This window comes from Tachysurus fulvidraco, chromosome 23 (assembly GCF_022655615.1).
Source record: "Tachysurus fulvidraco isolate hzauxx_2018 chromosome 23, HZAU_PFXX_2.0, whole genome shotgun sequence".
Classification (NCBI taxonomy): Eukaryota; Metazoa; Chordata; class Actinopteri; order Siluriformes; family Bagridae; genus Tachysurus; species Tachysurus fulvidraco.
In genome coordinates, this window is record NC_062540.1 from 11,333,273 (window position 1) to 11,350,138 (window position 16,866).

The 16,866-nt window shown below is 37.1% G+C and overlaps 2 protein-coding genes across 2 annotated transcripts; both read right to left on the bottom strand.

Annotated features, from left to right (window-relative positions):
• Positions 1–4,110: 4,110 nt before the first annotated feature.
• mfsd4ab (major facilitator superfamily domain containing 4Ab) lies at positions 4,111–9,351 on the bottom strand. Its single transcript, XM_027145232.2, has 10 exons — positions 9,022–9,351; positions 8,249–8,447; positions 7,668–7,907; positions 6,991–7,126; positions 6,798–6,913; positions 6,096–6,269; positions 5,859–6,006; positions 5,290–5,360; positions 5,069–5,189; positions 4,111–4,968 (listed from the first exon to the last, which is right to left on the bottom strand). Exons 1-10 carry the CDS (start codon positions 9,249–9,251, stop codon positions 4,832–4,834), a joined length of 1,572 nt encoding a protein of 523 aa, XP_027001033.1. The 5' UTR covers positions 9,252–9,351; the 3' UTR covers positions 4,111–4,831.
• A 2,531-nt stretch (positions 9,352–11,882) lies between these two features.
• On the bottom strand, positions 11,883–16,832 carry nucks1b (nuclear casein kinase and cyclin-dependent kinase substrate 1b). Its single transcript, XM_027144853.2, has 8 exons — positions 16,429–16,832; positions 15,303–15,352; positions 14,669–14,720; positions 14,509–14,537; positions 14,289–14,417; positions 13,941–14,111; positions 13,671–13,811; positions 11,883–13,578 (listed from the first exon to the last, which is right to left on the bottom strand). The coding sequence occupies exons 1-8, from the start codon at positions 16,443–16,445 to the stop codon at positions 13,256–13,258; spliced, it is 912 nt and encodes a 303-aa protein (XP_027000654.1). The 5' UTR covers positions 16,446–16,832; the 3' UTR covers positions 11,883–13,255.
• Between the last annotated feature and the right edge of the window lie 34 nt (positions 16,833–16,866).

Below are 16,866 nucleotides of genomic sequence, written 5' to 3' on the forward strand. Positions count from 1 at the left end.
AAAGACACCGCATCACTGAAACAAGGGCACTGTCTCTGTAGGGCTACAGGCTGTGTTATCTCGCCTCTGCCAGCCTGCTCTGTTTAACCACCATCCAAGTCCATCAGTGCATTCCACAAAAATCTTGCTGTTCAATTGACAGCCACTGTGTCAGGTGGATCAAAACATAAGCTTGTTCTTGTGTTAAAGGTCATCTGTCACTACCCCAGATCTTTATAAAGAGTTAATTCACTCCTCCATCCATTTCAAACAATCAGTTAAAATCTGAATTCAGGAAACAAGACAATGTTTATTTCCCTTCCCACAGCATTAAATACAAATAGAATTGAGCAAATGACAGAACTTGAGGCATCAGCCATATCATGGTAATGATTGTAGTTTTGATGTACTGAAGATCAATAAACCTTTCATTAGTGAGTTAATTTAGAGCCAATGATGCTTGACAGTGACAACCTGGAAATCAATGAAGTCTGGAATGAAGACAGACACTCACTTGTACTGTCCAACAATAGTGATCATTCCAAAGAAAGAAATGCATTTCATTTATACATTCAGCTTCCTCTGTACTTCTCATAGGGTTGAACTCATTTAGAAAACCCTGGGATCCCTTTAAAAAAGGTTTCTTCACTTAGGTAGCTTCTTTGTGGAACCTTTTTTATTCACATTTATCTGGCATAGACTGTAGAAGCTATGGCTAAATCTGTTTAGCACACAATTTAAAATCTTTAAGCTTTTAGGTTAGGAGACTTGCTACACAATTAGAAAAAAAGGATATGGGGACCTTTGGATAGATAGGCTTTAAAAGTATTCAGAGGTTCACTCTATTAGTTAAGCACTCATTTTATTATTTTTTTTAAGCCAGATACAGTAACAGGGATTTTTATTTTTTGTGAACACACCATTGAATTAGTGGCATCATCAGTTTCTATACTGTAATGGTCAGAAAGCCAGAGCAGCAGGAGGGAGACAGAAAAGTCCAGAAAGCTTGACTGAACGGCTCCCTGCCTGCACACAGCCTGCTGAAGCCCATTCTCACGCCTGTCATGGCCTGATTTATCTTGTTTAGAGGAGTGAGATTGGCTTTCTGATAAAGCTGAGGATGTAGGCTTGCGTTTGCCTTGAGGCAGTGAGATAGATAGGCTGCCTTGGTGTGTCACAGTGTAAAAGATTGATTTGTGGTGGATGTGGTCTTGGGGATACAGGATTCTGGAAGCACACTGACATTGTGGTTTTATACTCATTTTATTGGAAAGGTCTTCTTGGTTGGCATCTTGGTGTTATAAAAATGTAACAGATGCCTGCTATGTACCTATGGTGCAAGAATATTAAACAAGTGAACCAATTTTCATTCAAGCATTTGTACTGATACTATTGATAATCACTCTATTCAACATTGCATTATTCAGAGTCTGATTGCCTCTCCTAAACGTATATTCAATAAATAGTCTAATTAAATAAATGAATGTCCTCAAGCAATCCAAACTTGCACTCTTGGTTATATATGTAGACAATCCTACCCAAGACAGGAAGTTGAGCGCGCTACTGTTCCACATACCGTGCACAGCCATACCACCTTCTCATACTAATCGAGGTCATCCAGGTCCTGCACAGCACTTCACCCAGCACCTAAGTTGTGTCTTTCTCTTCTTGCTCACCCCATTTTGTTCCACCCTCACCTTCCCTCTACCCTAACATCTTGTAAATAAACTTGCCCACACCTGGTTCACCAATCTTGTTGTCCTGTGTGTTTGTTGCAGCAATGCAATAATATATATATATATATATATATATATATATATATATATATATATATATATATATATAGATAGATAGATAGATAGATAGATAGATAGATAGATAGATAGATAGATAGATAGATAGATAGATAGATAGATAGATAGATAGATAGTGTAGACACACTATATAACCTCACCTCAGACTTGCTCATAGGGGAATAAATACATACAGATTGTGAACTATATATATCTAATAATAATCTAGAATTTTTATTCTGTCAATTCTTTTACTTTTATTATTTGTTAATTCCTTTATCATTAATTATGTTTACCTTCTGCTCTATGTTTATGTTCTGTAAAGCTGCTTTGAGACAATGTCTATTGTAAAAAGCACTATTACAAATAAACTTGAATTGAATTGAATACATGTGTGTCTACACTATCTATCTATCTATCTATCTATCTATCTATCTATCTATCTATCTATCTATCTATCTATCTATATATATATATATATATATATATATATATATATATATATATATATATATATATATATATATATATATATATATAGAGAGAGAGAGAGAGAGAGAGAGAGAGAGAGTATTCAGTTACTATCATACTATCTCCAATCACCAATTGTCCATGTCTATGCATATATTAGAGAAAGTTACTTGTAGTTGCTAGAGAAAGTTACTAGAGACAGTAAACTGTTGACAGTTACTAGAATGAATGTCCAGGGTTTTATGCAACACATGGGCAAAGCCTTTGCCAGTAAAAGCTTATGGAGGCATGTCTATTTATGTCTGTAATTACTATTATTATTATTATTATTATTATTATTATTATTATTATTATTATTATTATTATTATTATTATTATTATTATTTGTAACTAACTTATACCCATACTTATACCATTACAACTATCAATACTGAATTGATCCATTATAAACTGTGCTGTTTTGATAGCTGAAAGTATCTAAGGCATCTCTGACATCTAGTGTTGAAAATAAATAACAACCACTAAACTTTTCAATGGTCAAATATAGTTAAAATAAACAGTCACATCTTAACCAGTTGCAAATATTCCTAATCATGTTGCATCTTCTTGCATCTCTATCTTGCAGGCTCCCATATCCAAGTGTCCCTGTATGTTCATTCATAATTATTTACATTTGTGACTCCCTTACCCAGAGTGACTTGAGCAGTTTGAGTATGTTAAGGGCTTTGCTCTCAGGCCAAGCAGTGGCCTGGGATTTGAACTCACAACCTTGCAATCAGTCGTCCAACATCTCCAACAACTAGCATTTTCTACTACCGCTAATTATGGAATATTCTTTTTATTGTTCAGGACTGTAGGTTAAGGCTTGTTAGAAATACTTTTTTTTGTAAAACTTGCAGTTCTATGGATTTTCATGAACATGGAGAATTTTGCATGATTACTCAGGTTTGTTTTTCAATGACATGGTGTAATGCTTTATATCCCAAAATGCCCTCATGTCTATGCTCAGTCTTTAAGTTATGCAAATCCTTTTAAACTCTTGTTGCCTGACAATATTCTAGTTGCTGTTACTTCTGGATTGTTCTGGTTGTGCTTGATTATTCTGCTCCTGCTTCTGCTGTTACAGGTTCTTCATTTTGGAAATGATGACTTATGATGTACCTTCCTGCTGCAATCTGAATATTACAGAGAAATGCACTTTCCAACAACCACTATACCAATCACTCACCTTCCTGCTGACATCCCCCTTGGTCAATTGTTTGGCTGCAATTACAGCTGCAGGTCTTCTGGGATATGCCTCTGTTCTCATTGCACACCTGGAACCACATATTTTTGCCCATTCTTATTGGAAAAAATTGCTAAAGCCCTGTAAGAAATGTTGGAGACCAATGGGTATCAGCAGTCTTGATAATCTTTTACTTGGCCATTCTAATACACTCCAGTGAAGCTTGGTAGCATGCTTACAGTTGTTGTTCTTTTGGATGGTGATCCTACAACCCGGTCTCCACCATGTTTCCTGCAGACTGTAACCGGTTCTTCTTGGACAGCCCTGTAATTGAATCCATTTTGCCCTCAGCCCTGACTAGATTCCCAGTCCCTACTAACTGATGCATCCTCACAACATGATACCACCACCATGCTTAATTGTGAGGTTTTTTGCCAAACAATAAATTATGTTTTTTAGGGAAAACAATGTTTTTTGGAATTCATGTTTTTCATGTATAGTAGTGTTTTTTTTTTTAAATAATAGACATTTGCTTCTCATTAGAAATTGAAGTCTACACATGGATTCCCATCTGTTGTTGAAAGTGCTATGAAAATAAAATTCACCTGAATTGAAATAGAAAGTAGTCAATATCCCACCACACTATGTTAAGGAATTTACTGATAAATGTTATTAAAATTTTGTTTATGTGTCTGATAACAGAATTGTGATGGACAAACATGTGAGTAGAATATTTTTAAAAGAGTTATTACAGTAAAACCGCTGTACAGTATCTGTATCAACAAAAGGATAATGCACCAATTTCTCAATAATAACAGGTCCACATTCATCAAGGTTTTAGAGACAATATTCCGCCACATTCACTAACATGAAATGTCTAAGAAACATTTTACAAAATACATTTTACAACAATAAATAAGATGAAAATGCAATAGGACCACAATGCAATAGGACCACACAGCACATACAAAGATACATAGTGGAAATATGATCCAACACTACTGACTTTTGTCAGTAGTCTATTGACCCTAGTACAAATCAGACGGGTATCTTAAGACACTCCTGCTTTTTCACTAAAAAAAAAAAATACTGGAACTGTTTAAACAAGCCTGCTCTGTGGTGTCTTCCTGTAATACATAGCAGAATGAGATTTACAGAAAACAGGCTTACCCCATTAGCTTGCAACTAAGAAGACAATGTTTCTAATATTATGCAGGCTTATTGAATATTTCAACTTTGATTTCATGCCGAAAGAAACTACTGGATCATAGCATTGTGTTTTGAGGTATTACTTTGCCTGTATGAAACAGTCACTATTTGAAACAGTCGCTCAAAATTACAATTAGAGAAATTATTATCTTTCTTAGTTTTTCTGCTCTGTTTTTATCTCTATTTTGTCCGTTCTTTTCTCCTCTGTTTTCTGCTCTTTCCTCTCTGGGGCTTCAGCTGGTATCTCCACTGGGTCTGGTTGCTCCACCTTAGCTGGCTTTTTAGATGTTCCTATTTGCAACGGGAGATGAGATGTAGGTACAAAATTATGTTTTTATCAAACTACTAAAGATTTTGATAACTGTAGCGGTAAAAAGGATATCCATTTTACCTCTGATGTAGTTTCTGTGGAAGTAGTGACACAGCATGAGGCCAAAGAAGAGAACAAATCCAATACAGCCAGCAATCATGCCACAGAGGAGGAAACTATAGCTGCCTTCTGTCTGAATGATCTAGAGCCAATATCATAGACAGAAAAAGACTAAATGATCTGAAAATTCAGAGGATAAAAGAGTTGGAAAAATGGATGCTGGCAAATTTGGAATGTCATACCGATCCAACCACGACCTGTAGGACCATTTCACCCATTCCAGCACAGGTCACTATGACAGTGGTGGCACATCCTGAAAAAAAATATTTTGCTTTGTGACCAAAATGTACAATGCATTAAAAGATTCAGTGATCACTACCTTGAACTTCATCACAGTTTTTTTTTAATAATACTAGAGAGTTTTGAAAATTTCACTTACAAAAACAAAATGTAAGAATGCCAAAAACAATGCTATAATGCAATATTTTAATCGATCCAATATTTGAATGTTTTAATAGTTCCTTGGTCATGATGCTTTTTGTTTAGGTAACAAAGTCTCTTACAAACTTGTGGAAAATTCCAAAAGGAATACTTATGAAAAACATCGCAAGTAGCATTTCACAGACAAAAAGAGTAAAAATTTACAGAGGTTACAGCATGTTATTGTAATATCTAAAGCTAGGCCCTGAATTCACAACTTGAAATTTGGCCTTACGATTAATAAGCTGTAGTTTATACATTCATTTATATCTGCTCTGAAAAGTAAATAACGAATGTGATGTGTAATCTACAAATGTATATGGTGACATACCCTTGTAGTCTAGAACATCCTCGGTGTAAGCAAGCATGCATGGAAAGATGCTGCTGAGGAAAAGACCAAGTAAACATGTCCCCACAAACAGGAATATGCTACTAGTATAAAAAATCAGCAGTAGCGATACAGTCACTATTACGCCAACCTGAGGAACACATCCAGATAAACAGAAAGAGTTTAGTAGCAAGTGTGTACATATTAAATGAAATTGTGGAACTATATCAAGACATTTACCTGGCTAAACACGAGCAGGTACACTGGTCTGAACCGATAGGCAAGTGGAATGGATATCAGCCTTCCTCCGGTGATAGCAGCCCAGAAGATACACGGTAAATAGCCAGCTGTTTTAGCATTCAGTGACATCGGAGATGACACAGCATATGTGTACGCAAAACCAGCATAGGCACCCTATAACCAAGTGTCAGTGTCTGTTACATGAGTCATAAAGATATATATACACTACACCGTCAAATGTTGGCACCTAACCATTACACCCATATGTGGTTCTTTACCAAACTGTTGCCAGAATTTTGGAAGCACATCAATGTATTGAATTTCTTTGTATGTTCAACCATTACAATTTCCCCATTCACTGGAACTAAACCTGATCTACCAAGGTTGGAGTGGAAGAACTCAAGTGATCTAACCTCCAAGCCTCACTGAACAATTGGAATGAACTAGAGCATTGAGGCCTTCTCACTTGACATCAGTTCTTAATCACGCTTATGCTTTTTTGGTTGAATGGGCAAGAGATCACATCCACATTTCAAAATGTAATGGAAAGCCTTCGCATAAGAGCAGAGGTTATTGTTAAAGCAAAGGAGACACTAAATCTGAAATGGGATGTTCTAAATGTACATTTGGTTGTGATGGACGTGGCCACACCTTTGACCATATAGGGTATGTAAAAGTATACAGTAACTAATGACTGCTTACCACAATGCCATCAGTCATAAAGAGCACCAGGCCTCCCAGAATATGAATTCCAAAGAAGGAGGCAGGGAGCTCATGGAGGTTACCATTCACACAGCAGCTGAAAAAGTCTCCATGGCCTAGAGAAATGGTGAAAGTAATTTGGAAAATCAAAGCATCAAAACATCAGGAAAACCTGTTCTGGTTTTATCTGTACCTCCCGCTTCTTGCTCTTGTGCCTCAGTTGTGTTGGTCTGCATGGCCAGCTCATTTTTGTCCAAGAGATGTGGAGTGCAACAAGGGATCAGCTTCTTGCAGTACATTAGCACAAACACTGCAATGGGTACTGGCAGCTGGAACAAAAGAGACAGGCTATGATTTGATATAACTTATTATGACACAAATTCCAAACCAATTCCACCTTCCTGCCTGGTTCTTTTTTCTTTAGCTTTAACTACACCCTAGTAATGTTGCGTGATTACGTTCTAAAGTGGTTTAGTTTGTTTCAGAAGACTTGTCTTTAATTTTATGCCTGTGTACTGTACATAGACATCTGTGTTTGTCTTGTGTCTCTGTGAACTTTTCGTATTATTGTTGTTGAATTATCCTTCATTTCATTGAAATACACACTAAGGTTAAGTATTTTTAAACTATCGATGTTTGGTTCCCATGTGATACAGCTGCAAATCGTCAGTTTCTCAGTGCTGCAATCAATAAACTAAAAAGGTACCACACTGGTGTTTCCCAATACAGTCCATAGGGAAGGCAGTTGGTGTTCATACAAGCTACGAAGCAAATACTCAAGGATAGAACTCTTAAATAAAAGCATAAATATATTCTCAGTATCCAAAAGACTTTTAAAGCAAAGTAGCAGAAGATCTCTCAATATCCTACATTAATTAGAGCCATGATCCAGAAAGCATACGACACACTGGACTGCACTGTGACTCCTCCAGAATGCTCTCCAGAGTGGTTGAGAACCATCGGGCTCCTGAGGCCTGCCAGACTGTGTCTGAAGTGGTGCATTATTGCCTCGTCCTCTGTGCTGTTCATACTGTGACAGTGCTCCGTAAGGAATGGATCTGCGATCAGAGGGCTCACAAGAGCACCAAAGCCAATGAAAAAGTGCAATGCCTAAGAAAAAGGAAGACAGTGCTTTAACAAAAGGTTAACAAGCTTGTTTAAAATGCTAACAAACAGATCAAATTGATTTGTCTCAGTTTTATAGGGATGCTTTAGCAGAATTGTTTTTAGGGTTTTTTTCCATCATGGATTGTAAATCTTATAATTAAATGATGAGTTAATTTATACACAGTTTTCCATTTAACCATTTAAGGGTTCATTTAACCCTAATATGAATATCTTAGCAGTCCAACATTTTCCATTTCATTTTCATCTACTTAATGTTTAAAATGAACGTTTTGTTTTTTCCATTAATTGTGGAGGTCTTAGATGTGTGTATGCAATCAAGTCACCTGTAGGAAAATTGCAGAGTCTTTCTGGTAAAGAGCAACCAGCTGAATGTTTGCAATTGTATCAATGATACCCATTGACAGTCCTGACACAGCCATGGCTATGGCTAATTGCAGTACGTTGTAGCAGAGAGGAATGATGGCAAAGATCAGGGAAATGAGGAGTGAAGACAGGAAGAGAGCAGAAAGAGCACTGAGCAACCTGAGAAACAGAAAGAGCACTGTACTGTATCTCTATTGTCTGTATTCATCTGGATACAAGATTATTGTGTCAGTAACAAGTTTCCAATGAATCTTAAAATCGTATTGATTATTAAAAATTGAAAGGATTTTATAGCATTGTCAGAGCTACACAAGCTGCTTATACAGAAATATGACACGTTTACCTTGTGAAATGTGAAGAAAATTTATTTGTGGTATTAAAGTACAAAAAAAATCAATATTTAGCCTCCAAGCTTTCCATTAAATACCTGCAAATGTAATGCTTACACATAATGGACATTTCCATGAGTGTAGGTTTTCATTCCTATAAAGCAGAAGCCATGCCTGAGTCTACTAAATGCCAAGACCAGCTAAATTAACAGATGGAATTAGGTGTGGTTTCTGCTAGATTGAATGCGGCTTCCCGGATAAGATTAGACACCCCGATCTACATCAATAAAGTTGGTACAAGTTTTAAAAGTTTTGATTTTTTAACCCTAAGTGCAAACGTCTGTAGATAGAGAGAAAAGAAATTCGGTTTCCACTGAAAATACATAATGCAACAGCAAACTCACGTTTTCTTGAAAACGCCACCAATCGAGCTGCCAATAAGTAGACATATCTGCTGTGAGAAGAAAACCCAAGTGATCTCCTGTAGCGTTGAGTTGGTCTGACATTTCAGATCTAATATGGTCGGCCCAAGGAATGCTATACAAAGTCCAAAACTGAAGAACACACTCCAATATGTCAGGGTGTGCTGCCAGTTCTGTTTAAAAAGTGTAAAAAGACGCGTCTCAACAAACATGCTGTCAGAATGAATGAATTATTGAATGTCAGGGTTACTGAAGATTTTGAGGACTTCCTGCTCACACTGTCCTTGTTCAGGTTTAGACTGACAGAGAATAGCAGGTGACGTTTAATATTTATAGGTCCATTGTTTATACTGTCATCTGTCATATTCACAGAAATACATTTCAGGTTAATACCTAAAAGGTAGGATGCAACAGAGCTTTTCTAGAACTGTCAATGATTTTCATGTTTGGCATTGTGTTGAAATCGGATCTCAATTTTATGCTTCAGTCCCTCACTCCTGTCTCTTACATAGTTAATTAGTGTGTGAGACTCAGAGGCCACAATGTCCTTCCTATGCTCTATATAGATTTGAAGCAACTGGAGCATTTATAATCTTCAATGAGTAAATAAAACTCATAGATCCTACAAGGTAACATATCTGGCTATCATATTTTAAAATACCTACACTGGCAAATGGAGATAATTCTTACAGTTTAATCATTGTTATTTCTTTTAAATAAGGAAACCTAAATATCTGTGAATCTCACTCTTAATGAATATTAAAGGCAGGAGGACTTTTGAGAGTAAACCCATTAATTAATCTGACTGATTAAAAAACTCAGACATTACTACTATTAAATGTAAATAAAAATATATGGTGTGCTTTTTTTAATCAAATTAGAGTAAACATTTTGAGAACACCGGGAACGTTCTGGGATCACTTGACCACCATATACATGCACATTTATATAGTTATATACACTTCAGGATAAGTTAGCATAGCTAGGTCCCTTAATGGTATGTTTCTAGGAGGTGGGATGAAACATGGAGGAACTCCATACAGAATTGGAAGAACATGAAGACACAGACAGTAACCCTAGTTGAGGATCACACCATCATGGATTTGTGACTCCGACTGTACCATAAAGCTGTATAAATTGTTGGAATAAAATAAACTTTTTTCAGTTCACTGCTGAAGTAAAGCCGCCATGTGTTCTTTCTTTCAGATCAAGAACATTAGCAATACATTATAAATACCAAAACATTTGAATTCATTATCATTCCTAATCTTTTCAGATAGAAAAAGAGGTAAGATTGCAGACATATCCATCGAGGGAGGGGAAAGGAAGCCCTCTACAAATGAGTGTTTTTATTATTGACATTCATTAACAACTGTAACTCAGCACTGACATCCTCTTCGTGAGTTACACTGACAGAGGATCTTAAATGTAACACACATTAAACTGAGAACTCGATTGTTTCGTACGGTTTCAACTTGTCAGTGTTAAAGTTTAACACAAACAGCACATTTAACATAAACACCACATTTGCTGTCTGAGTTAAAAAAAGCAATTCGGAAGGAGCTGGCAGATGAGTTATGGATTGGAGAATGTTCACAAAGTCTCATTATGCAATACTGATTTGTTAGATGACTAAACAAGTATGCATGTTATACATACAAAGATTTAGGTGTAATTCAGATGTAATATTTTGCACTAGGGATTTTCAAACATCAGTTTTCATGGACTCCAGAAGAACACTGAAGGTAATCTGGTAATCACATCTGGCACCAAGACCTTGTGAAATCTTGTAAGTTGTGAGATTGGGCCTCCATGGATCATACTTGTTTGTCCAGAACATCCCACACATGCTAGCTCTGACTGAGATCTGGAGAATTTGGAGGCCAAGTCAACTCCTGAACTCTTTGTCATGCTCCTCAAACTATTCCTGAACATTTCTGCAGTGTGACAGGGAGCATTATCTGTCTGAAAGTACTGCCTTTAGGTAATACTGTTACCATGAAGGAGCGTACTTGTCTTCCTGTGTTTATAAAAAATAACGTAGGTGGCACATGTCAAAGTAACATCGACATGAATGCCAGGACCCAAGGTTTCCCAGTGGAACACAGCCTCTGCCGTTTTGCCTTATTCCCAGAGTGCATCCTGGTGCCATCTCTTCCCCAGGAAGCAACACATACGCACCTGGCAAAATAATTCATCCGACCAGGCCATTTTCTTATATTGCTATGGTCCATTTCTGATGTTCATGTGCCGACTGTATGTGCTTTCAGTGGTGGACAGGTATGGCCATGGGCACTCAGACTGGTCTGCAGCAATGCAGCCCCATATACAGCAAGCAGTGATACACTGTGTTCTGACACCTATAATAACCAGCATTAACCTTTACAAATGTACAGTTTTGGCTGTAAAGGATTCTTATGTCCTTGGAACAACAAAACCAAGGCAGCCGTCTTCAACATTCTGTAGAAGTCCCAGGAGAAAAGTGTCCATGCACTAGTTTCCCAGTGCATGGACTGAACAGTCTGGCCTTAGCTCCCATGCAAAAATGAGCCTTGGCCAGGTCAGCTTGGTTGTCCTTGCTTGGACCACTTTTGATAAGTACTAACCACTGCATAGCGAGAACACTCCACAAGACCTGCTTTTAGGGAGATGCTCTGACAGTCATCTAGCTATTGATATGATAGTTAGACACTTGCTGCCGCTTTAAGGAGATAAGCGTCTCACTTGTCAGTGGTTTTAATGTTATGGCTGATCAGTGTATATATAGGACTCATACAACACTTTAAAGGCAAGATACATTTTATTTTTCCTTGTAAAACAAATATTTCAAAAATCAGATCAGCTCAATTAAAACAAAGTTTTTTATTTTAGTTTTATTTTAGATAAATTATCATAGATTGAAAGGCTACATAACTGGACAAAGATAGAAGTCATTGAAATAGACAAAAGAAGCAGAGAAAGCTCAGGATCATGTGAACTGAATTATTTTCTGCTTTACCATCCAACTGGCTCCACAGATCATTTATCTGAAAGGCATCTATAAGCATCAAAATACTTAAAAAATACACATATAAGCATCACAAAGTCAATAATAAGGTTGTTACTAGCTCGCTTCTGACAGCCTTTCTAACATTCATACACCCAGACCATTGTACACGCTACCTCGCTGGTAACACCATCTACACATAACTCACGACACACGTAATGCCACTCAATGAACTGCGGTACTACAATGCAATTATAGGCTACATTTAAGCTGCAGAAATGTTCAAAGCAAAACTGTTTTAAAAGCATCATAAAAATGTTAACATCTTTTAACGTTAGCATTTTTTTCAACAGTTAAAAGAGAATGTACAAGGTGACGTATAACCTTCCACTCTTTTCCAGCGAACAAGCATTTTGTAGAACTGATTTCAAAACATGGTAACATTTGGAATCGAAAAGATCCAGGTTCGTGTCCTTAGATTAGAAGTAAAAAAAAATTTTTATATTGTGGTGTGGGGTAATATTTGGGAAAAACGAGATTGATGATTGAGTAAAGCCTGAATTATGAATTAATGGCAAAAAGAAATGGTGAGACTTCGTGTTAAAAAAAAACTGCCCACACCTTTGAAACACATTTAATAAAGTGAGAACATAAGATATGCTTATGTGGTGAACTAAAAAAAAAAAAAAAAAGAAAAAAAAGATATCCTACGGAAGTATTTCTAATCTTGTATTTAGCAATAATAGCTAAATAGTAATAGCAATAATCCACAGAGATACAATTCCCTGAATTAGAGCAAATCATTAATCTATTATTCTCTATTGAAGTCTGCAAATACATTTTGTGAGATGTTGGAATTTAACAAAACTTTTTTGCATAAATGTTCATCAGTGAATATCCTGATGGTGTGATAAATGTTCTACCACTTTCTTTACTCTGTAACTGAACAGGGATTAAACTAGCAAAAATGTCATCAAGCAATGCTCGATATTATTACAGATTACCATAAGCTGGATATAAAGAAAGTGGTGCAGGAATTTCAGCGGTATGGTTTGCAAATAGTGTGGATGATACTTCACAGAGTTCATCTGAAATATTGTATTTACAGGATGAAAGAAATAAACAAACATCCAAAACACCGGAGCAGTGAGGAAAGTAAACTCCACTGTTCCACAATAAGAAAAGACAAAAACCAGGTAAAACAATTTTCTGCCATCAGTAAGAAGACACTCAGTCTTCACCTGATGGAACATCCTCCTCAGAGGCATCGTCCTTTTCCTCTTTCTCCTTTTCACTCTCTTGCCCCTCTTTCTCATCGCCGTCGTTGTCCTCCCCTTCCCCAGCGCTCTCTTCAGCCTTCTTGGCTGAGGGTGATTTTTTCTTCTCGCCTTTCTTCTTGTCTTGCACATCTTTCTTCTCCTGTGCCTCCTCCTCCTCTCCCTCCCTAGGGCTCTCGATGTCTTCGTCCTCATCTTTAGGGATGACTTTTTTGGAAACAACCCTCTTTGCTTTAGTCTGACGCTTTCCTCTCTTCCTTTTTGGCCCCCTGCTCACTAAAAAAAAATTAAAACAAAAAATGTTAACACAGAACACAATTGTGCGTGATTATTTAATGTAGCACAACCTTAATCCAAGTATCTATTACCTGAGGTTTTTATTCTGGGTTTCGGGGACTTCTTGTCTTTGCTCCTCCTGCTGACTTTTGAGTTCTTCCTCTTAGGCCTACCATAGTCGCTATCATCGTCATCATCTTCCACCATAAAATCTTCATCGCTGCCTGAATCCTCTATGCGTGTGAAAAAGATTCAGAAATGCCTAATTAGTGTCCTGCCAGCTTATTGTGAATCCTTAAGTATCCAATACACAAGGTCAGACCCATTTATTTTGCTGTATAATGCATTAAAAATATTGGCACCTCCTGTATAAACATCACTGTCATCTTCATCTTCCTCTTCCTCCCCCTCCTCTTCTCCACTGCCTCCATCGCCAAGAAGAATCTCCCTCTGTTTGGAGACTGCCTTACTAGCAGCCTGCCTCACTTGCCGACCCTTCTTCCTCACAACCTTCTCATCGTCATCACTGTCACCTGACATTCAACCAAAATATACACGAATCACAGTGAGCATACACACACCATCATTACTTGTACATGGAATTAACTCTTAATAATATATTATTTGGCAAACCAGATTCATAACTGTCTGGTAAAGAAAACTTATTTTATTTTCATTAGAAATCTTAAAATCAAGCAAAAAAGTTGTACCTGCAGCTCTTTTCCTTTTAGCAGTCGCCTGGCTTCCCTTACTAATCTTTTTAGTCTCATAGTCACTGTCACCACCATCATCCTCCTCTTCCTCCTCACCATAATCATTATCATCATCGCTTAAGTCCTCTAGGATGAAAAAAATCAAGGACTCTTATGCATGAGCAATGGACGCATCATTAAATATGCTTTGAAAAATATCATCAAGACGTTCACTTACTCTTGTGGTCTTTAATTCGAGGTTCATCACTGCAAAAGACAAGACACTGGTTAAGCTTGTATGTCACACAGTCATTATCAACATGCACGTCTCTGAAACAAGCATGCAACTACAGGTGAAGGAATATATTCAAAGTTGAACTTTTATTTAAGAAGCCAACCTCTGATTCAGTGCCTTCTTGGGTCTGTCAGAATCTCCTTCATATTCTTCCTCTACAATAATTCAAATAATTGAGGTTAATTATACATAATAACATCATCATACCAGTTACTAGGCAAAGTGTAATTATACAATCATCCATCAGCAATGGTACACTGTAAACATTTGCTTGTGTTTTTGTTGAAGCTTTTTTGTTCTGCGTTTATTGTTGGCTTGTTGAAATGAATAAAGGCCAAAGCGTGTGCCTTCACTCCACCGTAGGAAGATCTGTTAAGGACCGATGCCTGAAATTGTTGTCAAAACTTAGTAATAATTCACTTGCACTGTGAAAACCACAGGAAATGAGCTGACCATTTAGGGTACATGATTACCTGTGTTTGTGTGAGAGAGGGTCATACTCTTAACCTCTTCATTTCCTTCATTTCAAGTAGTAAGATTTTAGTAATCAATTACGTTGCCTAGCAGTCAAGACTGTAGTATTTATAGCTATTGGACCACGATTTGTACAAATCATAGATCATGGATTTTAAGAAGAAGAAGAAAAAAAAAACATCTATAATGCACAAGTACATCTGTTACCGCATATTAACCAAGAGTTCTGCACAAAGCTTATGATGTGTGCAAGACAAACTCACCAGCATCATCCGACTCTTGAAATTGGGCATAATCGACCACCCGCTTATTCCTGCGAGGACAAATTAAAATATTTAAGTAAATTCATGAAGATTTACCAAAACATTATTCCCGAACAAGAAGCACAATTAAAGAATTGTTTTTTTTTATACAAATAAACCAGCAAAGAGACCTTTTTTTACATTCATTTTCTAGTAAATTATTTTCAACCCAGCTTGTGATTTTTTTATTTCTTGTTAAAGTTTGTGGTTAATTCTGGTGAATATCGTGATGTTATAGTCATATTAAATCAGACTGTACTATCATACCGTCATAATGTAAAACCGCAACACACACAACTCTTTAGTTATATTTAGAAAATAGACCAAATAAAATTGAACTTTTTACTTTTTTATTTTTACTACGAGTTCGATAAACAGTCCGTAAATTTCTAAAACGCTTATCCGTGTGATAATAACGCTGCAATAGTTTTCCTGTTACAAAGTTTAATCTAAAGCTATAAACTAGTTCGTAGCTAACAGTTAGCAACAGATGCTGTACTACGAGTGCGTTATTACCGCAGCCGCACTTTCGCCATTAAAGTAGGCGGGGGAGTGAACAGGCCAGCAGCTCCATGTTCAAAAGAGCAGCTAGCGACAAAATTATGTAAAGCGCGAACAAACTTAACTAGGCCATTAAAGTCTCTACAATATCTTAATACACGCTTTAGTTTTTGCACTTAGTTAATTCTACAGTGTTTGTGTTTTTCAAGAGCTAATTTGGAAGCTGCCCAATAAGGAACCCAATTACAGTCATGAACTCGGTTCATAAGGACAGCTTGAGTGTGTATAATGTTGGCTTGGCGTGTTTATATACACGAGGTCATCTTATTTTTGGTTGGAAACAAAACTTTTTTTCTGCACAAAAACAAACCCAATAATCGGTTTAAGTAAATGAGCTAACCAGCGAGCAGAAGGCGATTCGGTTAACTGGTGCTAGTTGATGGTTAGCATCGGTGCTGCTAGCAAACATGGAGAGGTGCGAACTATCCAGCTAACGCAGGTTGTCGCGTTATGAAATATGTCCAACCGTAACAACAAAGCTTTAAAGTAACTGTTTTAAAGCACGAAGAAAAACATTTTAACGTACCTAGAAGGCCTCGCCATTCTGCAGACCTGATTCCGTAACGTTACTTTTTAATGTCCCAATAATGTTCGAGGGATATTTGGCGGCAGGTTTGGTTACACAGAGCAACCACTAGCGTGCTAAAGTATGTAGCTACGGTCAAGCCAGGTATTTATCAGCAGGCTAAGTTAACTCGCTTGCTTCACGTTTTCTTAATAGGATTGCGATACAAAAAATCCTGTAACTTGAAAACTCTTTCTAGTCTACAGTTTTGTTTGGAAATTGTTCAGGTTTGGCTAAGCACAGACTGGCTTGACCTGGTTCTGCCTATCGATGAATGGTAGCTAACTAGCTTAGCCAGCCACTATTGAGAGCATTGCGCCTGGCCTGTTGCAGCCAGGAGGCGTTTAGCGTGTGTAAAAAGTGGGATGGGACTGAGAGGCTTAAGATGCCCGTAAAATC

Excerpts from the sequence above, each read along its gene's own strand:
- mfsd4ab (XM_027145232.2), bottom strand. The coding sequence starts at position 9,251 with ATGTTTGTTGAGACGCGTCTTTTTACACTTTTTAAACAGAACTGGCAG. Across the intron at positions 7,127-7,667 it reads GGATCATGGCTCTAATTAAT|CTGCCAGTACCCATTGCAGT; the intron begins GTAGGATATTGA and ends CTTTTGTTCCAG. Across the intron at positions 4,969-5,068 it reads CCACAGAAACTACATCAGAG|GAACATCTAAAAAGCCAGCT; the intron begins GTAAAATGGATA and ends CGTTGCAAATAG.
- nucks1b (XM_027144853.2), bottom strand. Across the intron at positions 14,538-14,668 it reads AAGAAGGCACTGAATCAGAG|TGATGAACCTCGAATTAAAG; the intron begins GTTGGCTTCTTA and ends TGTCTTTTGCAG. Across the intron at positions 13,579-13,670 it reads ACCCAGAATAAAAACCTCAG|TGAGCAGGGGGCCAAAAAGG; the intron begins GTAATAGATACT and ends ATTTTTTTTTAG.